This window comes from Periophthalmus magnuspinnatus, chromosome 21 (genome assembly GCF_009829125.3).
Source record: "Periophthalmus magnuspinnatus isolate fPerMag1 chromosome 21, fPerMag1.2.pri, whole genome shotgun sequence".
Lineage (NCBI taxonomy): Eukaryota > Metazoa > Chordata > Actinopteri > Gobiiformes > Gobiidae > Periophthalmus > Periophthalmus magnuspinnatus.
In genome coordinates, this window is record NC_047146.1 from 4,313,333 (window position 1) to 4,326,201 (window position 12,869).

A 12,869-nucleotide genomic window follows, 5' to 3' on the forward strand; every position below is an offset into this window, starting at 1 on the left:
TCAACAGCTTTATTCAAATCACCAAAACAGCCGTGGAGGTTAATAATGGATGCATAGACAGGACTTACATTATTGTGTCACTATCCACTAAATAAAAATATAACACCCATTCTCGTGAACATAAGCAAACATTTACAATTGTAGTTTGGTACAATTGTCTTTTTTCAGTAGCTAAGACACTATCACATCTTTGGAAGGTCTTTATGTTCTCTGAACTATTACTTGTGAACAAAGTAAAGTATAAAGACTATTATTATTATTATATTGCACAATGGCTCCCTTAAACCATCCTAGAAAGTTATATAGAAACACCACAAATATGAAGAATGAGGTAAGGAATGAAGATAATCCCCACAGACTCAGACCCTCTGCTGACGAGACCTCATTACCACGGAAACCACCTGAAAACACAATTAGCATCATTTACCTGCCCAGTTATGTAATACAAGGATTCAGCTAAGAGAGCTCAGATCAATTTCCTAAAAGCAACCCCCACTGTCAAAATCTGCCATTTCTGTAGCCGCAGTGAAACACATCCGTAGAGATGCATTGGTCAAAACGACTTTAAAAACGAGCAGTGGAACAGAACGAAGCTGCGTGAATGAAGTGAATGAAGTTTAGCGTCTTAAAATCTCCACTGGTTTAACATTAGACTAACTCAAAATGACGTATATATGACACAATCCTGAGCAGATTCTATTTAGACAAGTACCTAATGTCTCCAGGCCATGGTGATGAGGCCGGGGTTTTGATCCATGTAGTTGGACATGGCAGATCGACGTCTCCTGCTGCTCTGGTTACATTTCTGAGGAACACATAGAAGTTACAACCACAAAATGTATAAAGAAGTGGACTGAATGAGTGTGACGTCACCCACGGCGTTCAGCTCCGGTCAAATGAAGCTCATTGAGGCTAGAGAAGTTATAGTGGCTCATTTGGAGCTGGGTTTTATATTTGAATTTCTGACCGCGAGTATCATAGCAACCAAAGAGCCAACCTGGAGTGTTGAAGGTAACGCACATTAAATCCTCGAATCTGTCAATCAAACTTGTTTCTAACGCTAGCGGGAGTAACCTCAGAGAAAGAAGGTGCCTGACTTGTCTATCATGATCACTAGCAGTTTAGCTATGTCTATTTATATATACAGTTTATGGTTAAAACAAAGCTCAAACTAAACTTCTGTTGCAAAAAAAAGCAGGTGTAACAATAACCAATTAAAAGAGCCTCTTACCGGGGCACAAGAGGTCCCCTGATTGACACACAGCATGGTTTTGCAGTGCAGGTAGATCTTGCCTGTTCTCCCAGTAAACTGGAACAGGCTGAAGGAGAAGTAACTAGACAAACCCTGTCCGTTGTTGATCACTCTTACAGACTTGTCCACAGGGTTGGGGCAGCTGTAAAACCAAGGCAAGTTTATTTGAATAGCACAATTGGTGCATAAAGTAATCCAAAGTGCTTTACAGAAAAAGAAAGACATTAAAATAGCAAGACAAACAAATCTAATCCTAATAATCATAAAAGTAAAATTAAAAGAGACGAGGCAGAATAAATCCCTTTCAGTCGTATGCACAGATAAACAGAACCGTTTGGAGTCTGGATTTAAACATGGTCAAAGTAAAGGCCTGTCTCACATCTTCAGGAAGGCTGTTCCAGGTTTTAGCTGCACAAAACTGAAATGCTGATTCCCCATGTTTAGTCCTGACTCTGGGACCAGCAGGAGGCCGGTCCCTGAAGTTGTGAGATGGTTCATGTGGCTCATGTGGGAGATGTTCTTTGGTGCTGGTCCATGGAGAGACTTGTTCACACTGAGCTGCTTTAAAGTCTATTCTCTGAGCCACAGGAGCCAGAGACCTGAGCCACAGGTCTGTGTGTGCCATGTGTGAAGTACTTCTTGGTTCTAGTCAGGACGAGGGATGGGACGATATTAAAATTTAGACTCATGATTATTGTGACCAATATAATCACAATTAACGATATTATCACAATATTTATTAAACCAAGGCAGTATAATATCCTCATATGTGGCACCAGGACGCTGTAGAAAAAAAAAAAAATTGTATTGTGGCCTTGACGACCCAAAATGTGTTCAAAATGCGTCCTAGGCGGTTATAGGTATTAATTCATGATTGTTGTAAAACCATGCGCCGATGCTAGCAAACTGTACAATCAGCTGTGCAAAAGGCTGTTCAGCTAGTGCTAACCTAGCGATAGCAAAGTCAACACAAACTTACGATGTCACTTACGATGGTTATTTTCGGCTCAATTTTGTCAAACGAAGCAGAACAGTTGTCTCACAAATTTGCGTGTAAGTTACTGGTGTTTGCCCTCTGAGCCGAATCTTTTTTCCTTCAGGCTTTGCAGGTTGGTGGCTCATTTTTCTGGTCTTGTTCATCAAATCCATAATAATTCCACACATCAAACTTCACCTTCTTGAGTGAAGGATATAAATGTGCGGCGTCACCGGGATCCAGATCTACTGTCTGCCCACGAGCCATGAGGAGGACGGACGGTGATGAAGAATAGGCACAGAAGCAAGTGTCATTGCTATGATCGAGGCCCCCTTGTGGACAAACACCAGAACTAACATGTAAACACTGTGTTGAAACCGGAAACATGAGGCAGTCTTGGCTTGTTTGGAGAGGCCGTTACAGTCGTCTAACCTACTAGAGACAAATGCATGGATAAGCCTCTCCAAGTCTGGTTTTGACAGTTTACCTTTGATTTTTGCAGTGTTTTTTATATGGTAAAAAGCTGCAGATGTTATTAATCTGATGTGGCTGTTAAAGTTCAAGTCTGAGTCCATTATTACCCTTGAAAAGTTTTAGAGAGAGAGACTGGAGGTGACTGACACGTTCTCTTTGTTGATAAAAGCACAACACTGGTCTTAATATAAACATGATTCAAAAACCTTTACACACTTACCCAGTTCCAACGATGCTGTATTTCAAGCTGCTGTTTGGTGAGGACTCAGTGGTCGCCCAGCACGAGTCAACAACCAAAGACAACAGGTTTTCATCAATTCCGTCGACCTGCAGTTCGATGTAGATCGTCTGATCCAGGTTTACCTCTGTGTCTGGAGTAAGAGCATGTCTGCGAGCCTCGTCGGTGTACACGATCATGGACAAGTTGTAGCGCCATTGTCCAGATGTTAGCTCCTGAATGACTGAGCTAGAAGTAATACACTACAGTTTACATACATGCCAACTTCTACCACACCATACACAGTACAGTTTTTTGTTTAAGTGGTCATAAGCAGGGGAGTAGACTGTATAAAGAAGTGGACTAAGTGAGTGTGACGTTACCCACAGCTTTCGGCACCAGTCAAATGAAGCTAATCGAGGCTAGAGCAGTTATAGCGGCCAATTTGGAGCGGCGTTCCATTTTTGGAATTCCGACCACGAGTATCATAGCGACCAAAGAGCCAGTCGAGAGCGCAACACCCCTTCCCTGCTGCACTTAGCAACGCTGTCAATCAAGCCTGTTGCTAACACTAGTGGGTGCGACCTCGAGGAAAGAAGGCGCCTGATTTGTCTGTTATTAATGTTCATATCTTGATTTACAGACACAATAGTGAAATTAAAACCCCAGGATCATGTAGAGCGGTTTAATACGAACAAAATGATGAGTCTGACAGCAGCAGTTACCAAGAGAGAGGCTACAGTTTTTCAATGTTAAGTGAATTGGAGCCAGAGTCGATGGAGACGGAAGCGCATCCATGATCACTTCCTGTCTGGAACGCGGCAGTTAGCAGGTTAGCATTTATATATTCAGTCTATGCGGGAGAAAGCGGGACAAAGGGGTCTGTTGTCCCGGGCCCCAGGGTCTTAAGGGCGCAGAATGATATATGGAATTACACAGCGAAGAAAAAGTTAAATAGCTCTACTAAATATTTTTTGATTTTTTGACTTTTTTTTCCTTCGCTACATAATTCCATATAATTTCCTTTATATATTTGAGTTTTTCTGTGTGTTTATAAACTGTAAAAACTAGTAAAAAAGAAAAAAGATTGTTGAATGAGAGGGTGTGTCCAAAGGTCTGGTATCATAACCTCACCTAAGGCCTCACCTGTCTTTAATCCGAACGGCCAGAGACTTGACACCTGGCTGCAGGTAGTGACAGGAGAAGTCTAAGTGCACGTCGTCATGTCTGCTGATGATTCCAAAGTTGGAGCTGTTCCATGTCTGAATGGTGTTGTGGTAGATTATTTTACTGCCGTTGGACTGCAATCCAAAACAGATACACATCATATTACAGTAAATGTATCCTACAGTACCAGACACGCTAGCTACCTCCCTTTTCTCAAATCTTTTGCTAACTTCTATTAAAAGCATAAAATATAACATAAACAGCCTATTAAAATTCAAATTAATTAAAATAAAGACTACCCAATTACTTTAAAACGTAGAATACTTCAGTTTGTGGTATGGTTTAAATTCTTACAATGCCTCAAAAGTAGCATTAGCGTTAGCATTGAGACACAAACATGTCTTTCTAAACACACAAGTATCTCTGGTGAAGTCCATCCATCCATCCATTTTCTTCCGCTTATCCGGGGCCGGGTCGCGGGGGCAGCAGTCTAAGCAGGGACTCCCAGACTTCCCTCACCCCGGACACGTCCTCCAGCTCCTCCGGTGGGACCCCAAGGCGTTCCCAGGCCAGCCGAGTAATACTTCACCTCTGGTGAAGTATTACATTTATTTGTGTAGTGTTTAACATGTTGTCAGTGACATCCACCCGCAGCTCCCTGTCCACTGTCTGACCCGAACCCCTCTAACCTCTGACCCCTGACCCCTAACGCACCCGCAGCTCCCTGTCCACTGCCTGATCTTTTTATTCACTTTAGCTTAACTCGGCAAAAACGTCCCTTAGAATGGCCAGTGCACCCTCACAGCTCCCACAAAGCCCTACGTTCATAGCACATCCAGTTTCGACTAAAGATTTTCAAACGACAACCACAGAGCGTTCAAAATGAGAGTTTTATAAATCACTACAAGGGCTAACTAGATTTAAACTGGCTTAAAACAACAATGCAAACATGGTGGAGGATGGGGGGATGCTCCATTGTTTAAAGGCTCTAAATGAACATGTTAAGTGAGACCTTAGCCCCCTGTAGCTCCTCCAGCCAAAAATGTCTTGCGTCGCCCCGGGCCCATGTGAGGCTTCTTGTCCTAGGACCCCAAATTGCTCCCAACATGCCTGGTAAAATGTATCATCTGATGTTATGAGGGTGTACTCGGACAGGCTTTATTTTAAGTATTTTATCTGCCACTGGGGAACAGTTCAGAGCTGGTTGGGAAAATTACTTAATATCGGTTAGTCAATGTTTATGCTCCATTTTAAAGAGACGCAGACTATATCGTGGCCTCACCTTGACCACAGTTCCACAGGTGTTGGTCTGGTCAAAGCTGAACGTGACCATATGCGTCTCATTGTCCATCTGTCCGACACAGGACTCATTGTTCATGTGCAGGACGCTGTAGTCGATGCCTCTTTCCTCCAGGAGGCAGCCAGCCAGGGTGAGTGCGGCAGTGTGCTCCTCACACACAGTGGGCTCACCTGGACACTCATTTCAGCGTTACACGGTCACAACAAAAAAGAAACGACATTCCCGTGTTCCCCAGACAGGACAGGGTACGGAGCAGCTCTCCTCGTTGACAGGTGACTTACCAAACGTGTTCGTCGGTCTGTATTTAGAAGCAAAGATCGCCCTGCAGAGACACGCCCACTCCCACCCGTTGTTTTTCTCTCCACAAAACTCGTGTTCACTGCAGTACATGTTCTGGCATTTGGCCTGAGTTTCAGCTGTCAACAATAACATATGAAAATGAGTATATATTAAATATGAATCATCAAACCTGTTCTAAAGTGCTTGTGACTTCCTGAAAAAATCCCGAAGAAACTGTAATATGTTTTTTTTTTATTACTGCTGCCATATTGGAATCATAGTAGTCTATCAAAATCATGGGTAGGCTTGTCATGATAACACATTTTGAAGTGCGATATATAGACGATAGACGATAATATTGAAGCCAAACCATAAAGTAGAATTATTCACAAACCTAAAACTATTCTAAATGTACAGTATTGTTTAAAAAAAACTGCAGTAAAGTATGTAAGTCTGTGTCTATAATGAGTCATAGAAGTTAATAATTCAACTTCTACAGCTCAAATATCATCATAGTACAAAAAAAAAACACATTTTCCCAGCAGTTCAAGGAAAAACTCCATCGATAAATATTGACCCCCAAGAAGTATTGTTCCATCTGTTCACATGAGTCCCCCTCTAATAGAAATGAATACAAACAAGGTCCATTGCTGGGCCCCTTGGACCCTGGGACAGCAGACCCCGTTGTCCCCCCCTGTCGACTCCCCTGGTCTTACCGCACTTGATTTGTGACTTCCATCCCTCTACACTGACATTGTGCATTGAGCAGGCCCTGGTGTAGGCTTCAAAGAACTGACAGTTGAATCCATCCACTGCAGGGTATTTGCACAGGACACTAGAGCAGGCTGAGATGAAGGGCTGTGGGTCCACCACCAGGTTACAGGTGGAGAAGGGCTGCTCCCTCAAGATGTTACACCTGCAAAGTGTGAGCCGGCCATATTTAGCATGAAAGAAGTTATAGATCTAATGTTTATACCATACCATTACGCTATAGATCTAATGTTTATACTGTACCATTACGCTATAGATCTAATGTTTATACTGTACCATTCCGCAGTGTCATTGCAGTTGATTGAAACATCAGCATCTTCTGTGTATGTCGTCTCACAGCTGAAGATCAGAGACATAGGAGGGAAAAAGACTGCATTCATTATATTGTATTTTTATATTTTTATAAGTAGATCTGAACTATTTTTCTGCCAAATGTGCTCTCCTCAAGGAAAAGCCCATTTCATTCTTTATATTTCACCATAGACAGTGTGCTGCCACTTCCAACAACAGCTGAATATGGATCTACCACAGCAAATTAAAGAATAAATGACAGAAATAATAATAGTAATAATGCCATTAAGGAAAATAATTTGCACACCACACGCAATAAACTGAAAATCTTCTTACCCACTTTCACTCAGACCAGAATTCTTCTCTTGAGCCAAAGTGGTGCTGGTGTTTCCACATAACCCAAATACTGGAGCCACCTTTGGTCCTAAAATACACAAACAAATGTTTTTATTCACACGCTTATATAGATTACGCTAAGCTGTTTCTTCTTCTACCTGTGACGCGGATCTGCGCAGTGTGACCATTGAAATGTATTGATGCGGCGTAATCAGAGGCGGTGACTTCAGCTGTCAGTCCATTTGGGCCTTTAGAAACTTTCACTCCATGGACCACCTTCTCTGAGGTGTTGAATGGCAGCACTGTGTCATTCACCTAAAGAATACACAACGTTTAAACACCAGGAGGAGGGAAGGGTGGGAGTCCCTGCTTAGACTGTCGGCCCTGCAACCCAGCCTCGGATACACGGAAGAAAATGGATGGATGGGTGTAAACATCCTCAGAAGACCTGTTTTTTTTCTTAAAATGAGTTATATAGAAAAATACTCATCTTTCATCTTTATTTATACATGTTCTCATTAAAAAACAAAGGATCAAAACAGAAATACTGGCTCCCGGCTTCATCGGAGAGTGAGAGATCACATTCTACTGTTTGAAAATAATCAAACCAACCTTCACCCGTCCTCCTTGTTCCAGAGAAATGTCCACATTGGAGGACTTCAGGTGCAGAACCAGCCGCTCTAAGAAGCTCACGTCTTTGCGTCTTCGTTCTTGAAAGACTCCGAACACCTCCAGGTCTGGGATGGACACGTGCTCCATGAGCTTGTACCCACATCGGTCTGGGACAGTGTGGAGCTGTCCAATGACGTCAATAATGGTGGAAGCTGTGACAGTGCAGGTGGCATCCAAGGTACAGCTGAACAAAGAGCCATCACAGCAATGTTCTTTTGTCAAGTAAACATGATAATCATATGTTTTAGGACAGGTAAGTATGAGTACTGCTGTCAGAGAGTGTTTTTAGTGACTTAACCCACTCCTAAAACATGAAGTACACTCATTAAAGTGAAGGCATCATTTACTTGTCATTCACGATTTCAGAGTGGAGCGACAGGTTTGACTATATTCATTTGTGTTTGTGTGTATATATATATATATACACACACACACACTCAAAATATCTCCACATTTACAAAGACACATTCTACTTAAGTGATGTTTTGTCAGATTCACTTAAGCGTATTCAGAATACACATGTAGTATTTACGTGTTGTTTCCTTGGCAGCGCTCCATGGGTCCACATGTGCTCTCGGGAGTAGCGACCCCAAACTCATCACAAGTGACTGTGGAGCAGATGTCTGCGTTCCACACACTCGTGTTGGTCTTGTACACAGCCCCTGAGAGGTACACCGCTGTTACACGATCTCCACTCACATCTGTATACTCAGATACTATAATGGAAGAGAATTAAACACACCGAAAAGTCTGCAGCCGCTCACGTCTGTCAGGACTCCCTTGTTGGTCTTATTGGTATGAAAGACATGTCTCACCATGGACTTCCCATTGACCACAGTTTGTGTTTCCTGTAAATACACAAATAAATGCTTGGTTATGTGGGTTCAAGGTTGACACTGTGTAAAGTGCCTGGTGAAGGGTTCACCACCTGCTCCAGGTCCATAAGTATCATAGCAACCAAAGAGCCAAGGACCGTAGGTTTAGCAGGGAGCGGGCGCTTAGCAACGTTGTCAATCTAACCTAATACTACCAACCTCAGAGAATGAAGGCGCCTGATTTGTCTGTTGTTAATGTTCATATCTTGATTGTGGACGCAAAAATAAAAACACCAGGATCATGTAGAGCGGGTTAATACGAACATTTAAGACAAAAATGATGAATCTGACAGCAGCAGGTGCAGAGAGAGGGGACAGTTTTTCATTGTAAAGTGAAAAGAAGTCGATGGAGCCGGAAGCGCGTCCATGCTCACTTCCTATTTGGAACTCGACAGCTAGCAGGTTGGCTATGTCCATTTATATATACAGGCTATAGTGACATTCAGACACAGCCAGTATTGTATCAGTCGTTTCACTCACAAAGTTGTCGTCTACAAATCCCGAGTGAGTCTTGATTGCCACAATAGCCTGAGGCCCAAAATTCCCCAATTCTATTTGTTTAACCTGAAGAAAAAAAGAAAGATTAAGAATGTTTACAGCACGCTAGCATCACCTGTAAGAGACACGGCCACACTCACATCAGAGCCCTGTTCGTCTCTCAAGGGGATGACGTTCACACACTGCCCTGCGTGCTTCAGGTTTGGCACGAGGCTGTGGATGCCCGATCCTGCAGGGATATCTCTGCTCAGAGTGGTCAGTGCTCCTCGGTCAGCTGACCCTCTGGACATCAGAATACAGTCACTCTTCTGTCCAGAGTGGTACTGTCCATTGAAGCACAGTGTAGATGTGTTGGAGTCAAATCCAACCTGCAAAAGTCCAGAAAACCCTGCGTAAACAACAGCAGTTTTACAAAGCACTTCATTAGATAACGATTTAATGTGCCAAATTACAAAGTAGGATTATGTTTTTCTTTTTACTTACTCATAAAAATGTGTAGTGTTGCATTGGATGATTGAAATATAAGCCAAAGTAATAAACAAATTAACTACAGTGTTTGTCAGGTGGTTCATGAGGACCACACTCAGAGCCATGGGTCACTGGGCTCAGGGCTCAGAGCGGTCACACCATTCACTGTAAAGAAGTGGACAAAGTGAGTGTGACGTCACCCACAGCGTCAGGCTCCAAATGAAATGAAGCTCAGAGCAGTTGTAGGGGGCCAATTTGGAGCCCTGTCCTAAATAGGAAATTCCAACTGCTAGTATCACAGCAACCAAAGAGCCAATCTGGAGTGAGGCTGTTGAAGGTAACGCCTCTTCTCACCTGCACCACTGGTTTAGCAGGAGCGACCTCGGGGAAATAAGACGCCTGGTTTGTCTGTTATTAATGTTCATATCTTGATTTATGGACAAATACTGAAATAAAAACCCCAGGATCATGTAGAGCGGGTTAATACGAACATTTTAAGACCATAATGTAACGAGAGAGGAGCCACAGTTTTGAATGTAAAGTGAGTTGGAGCCGATGGAGCCGGATGCGCGCCCATGATCACTTCCTGTTTGGAACGCGGCGGTAGCAGGTTAGCTATTCCATTTACATTTTCAATCTATGAAGCACACACATTCCCTCACACAGATGCATTATTGGTAATTTAGATTCTTTTGAGATTAGAAACAGGTTTCTGGTTGTAATTTTATTGCAGTTCAGTGTCTGTCATTATGGGGCTGGACCAGAGCGAAAAACCTTGTCACTCTACAGAACAAAACGCTTTTCACAACACAATTGAGTTAAAGTTTATACCAACTAAAAATGTGACGTTTTAATATTGATACTCACATAAACCTTATTGTATTTCAGTCCATAATAAGTGATGGGACAAGCAGCGATGTCGATCTCTGCAGAGCTGATGAAGTCCTGGTTTACAGCCACACTCACTGTAAGGAAACAAATACGAGTCAGATAAATATTACAGTGTTATTCAGATATTCGTTTGTGTAAATATAGGTGTTACCTCCAAACAGGCAGAGAGTAGACAGCAATTTGAGCCCAAACATGTTCAGAGCCCCGTCTGTCCCTGAGTAAAGGTTCATGATTAACACAAGGACCGTAAAGCCCATCGTCAATCTTAACATGATAAAAACTCAAAAAAACATCATTATTACATATGAGTTTATTTCAGCGGTGGAATGTGACAAAGTAAAAGAAGTAAATTACTGTACTTGAGTAAAGTACAGATACCTCAAAGTTATACTTAAGAACATTTTACAGTGTGTACTCTTTAGTTGTATTTCACTACATTTGCGAGCAGTATCTGTACAATCTACTACACTACATTTTTAACACGTTCATAATTTGAGCAAAAAAACAAAACAAATAAAAACAGAAAAAAAATATTGATCCAGTTGTTTCTGTTGAACAAAATTCAGCTCAAATCTTTATCAAAATCACCACATTTGAAGCTTTATAAGACTCAGAATCTGTGAAATACTTTTTACTCTTTATGTACATTTTTAAACAGATACTTTAATACTTTTACTTTTTTTTAAACATTGAGCACTTTTTTTCAACTCTGGTTTATTTATTTATTTATTTTAACTGAGAAAAAATCCAAGCAACCTCATAATTCTCATTGGACTCATTGGAAATATATTCAGTGTTTTGCATATTTCATATTTTTATATTATAATGTCATGCATCATCCGCCAAATTACATAACTACTTGTATTGTTTTATCTTTTTTATTATCTTTTTTGTTTTTGTTTTTTGTTTTGCATGTTTTGTTTTATAAGATTGCCCTTTATATCACCTGTGTACAGCGGTTTGGGCAGGTGTGGGTGTTTTTAAATGTGCTTTTTAAATATATTTGACTTAACTATTGTGTTGAATAATAATAATAATAATAATAATAATAATAATAATAATAATAATAAAACAAATAAATAAATAAATAAATCAATAAATAAATCAATAAATAAATCAATAAATAAATAATAAATAGGTTTCTTACCAAACTACTGCGTCCTTTCAGGCCTTCAGTACGTGGCCAAAGTAAAGTTTTGTTAAGTTCTGGTGCAGACAGCAGCGTTGAAAGCAGGTATCAGATGTGTCTCCTGTGGGTTTGGCGTTAGCATTAGCAGCGTGTCTTTAGACCCTCCTCCTCGTCTTCATGTTCCTGCCCTGTTCCAAAAACAAAAAACATTCTCAGATTCTTCTCTCTTGTCAAAAGTGTGTTCTTGATGTCTGTCAGAAGCTATTGTACTTTGTAAATACCAGGCAGTTACATCAGTGACAAGCTGACAGTCTCTTTGTTCCACAGCGTTACATCGTCGTTCTTATGCTGAGCCCAACATTGTTAAACACACCAAGGCTTTTTCAAGTCTATTCATAGAAGTATTTAATGTGAACTTTTCCCTCAAGATATATAAGAATAATTCCCACAAGAGACGCTACTGGAAAACACCTACAATTAACATAATAACAATCATTTTTATTTACAACTAAACATACATTAACACAAAAGTGGGATTAAAGACAAAAATGAAATCCTGTCTGGAATGTACCAAAGTAGGAATCCTGGTATAATTAGTCCTAGTTTTACCTCGAAGGGAAATAAAACCGGTCAAACAAACTCTAGTGTGAGAATGGTAGACGCTGAGGACGCTGTCAGTCGCTGCACAGAGAACAATGCTCAAAACCTGAGAGTGCAGACCCCCGGGGTTTGAAATCCCACCCCTCAACCCGGTCTCCATCACCTCCCGGCTTTGGATCATAATAAAAACACATGTAATCAAATCTGGTGCACATGTTTCAGGTGGACAGGGGAAACCAAACATCCAGAAAAGATTCACCCGAACACAGTGAGAACATGCAAACTAAAACACAACCACTTTGGAACTCCACAGGGCATTTCTGCGCCGTTCTACATCAACATCAGTGAGGAGAGTGGGGGGAGGGGGGGTTATTGAGGAAGAAACATTTAGGTAAAAGTCTTTAACCCATTTTGGCAGCTTGTACCCGTGATCTTGTCCTTGTCATGACCATTGATTGACCGGTAAATCAAGAACTTTGCCTTCCGGCTCTATACTCTCCATCAGGTCCAGTGTTCCGCGACTGTGACAAAAACCACACTGCTCCTCCTGAATTCGAGATTCAACTATCAGTCGGATTCTCCTCCCCAATACCCTGGAATGGACCTTACCAGGAAGGCTGAGGAGTGTGATTCCCCTGTAAGTGGAACACACCCTCCAGTCCCTCTTCTTATA

General features: G+C 41.5%; 1 protein-coding gene across 1 annotated transcript; it reads right to left on the reverse strand.

Annotated features, from left to right (window-relative positions):
• Positions 1–278: 278 nt before the first annotated feature.
• LOC117389481 (alpha-tectorin-like) lies at positions 279–10,678 on the reverse strand. The gene is made up of 18 exons (XM_033987163.2): positions 10,619–10,678; positions 10,444–10,541; positions 9,249–9,476; positions 9,091–9,174; positions 8,478–8,583; positions 8,268–8,397; positions 7,676–7,919; positions 7,222–7,378; positions 7,064–7,151; positions 6,713–6,775; positions 6,382–6,581; positions 5,668–5,802; positions 5,369–5,556; positions 4,066–4,220; positions 2,923–3,168; positions 1,232–1,394; positions 713–805; positions 279–401 (listed from the first exon to the last, which is right to left on the reverse strand). Exons 1-17 carry the CDS (start codon positions 10,659–10,661, stop codon positions 713–715), a joined length of 2,421 nt encoding a protein of 806 aa, XP_033843054.2. The 5' UTR covers positions 10,662–10,678; the 3' UTR covers positions 279–401.
• Between the last annotated feature and the right edge of the window lie 2,191 nt (positions 10,679–12,869).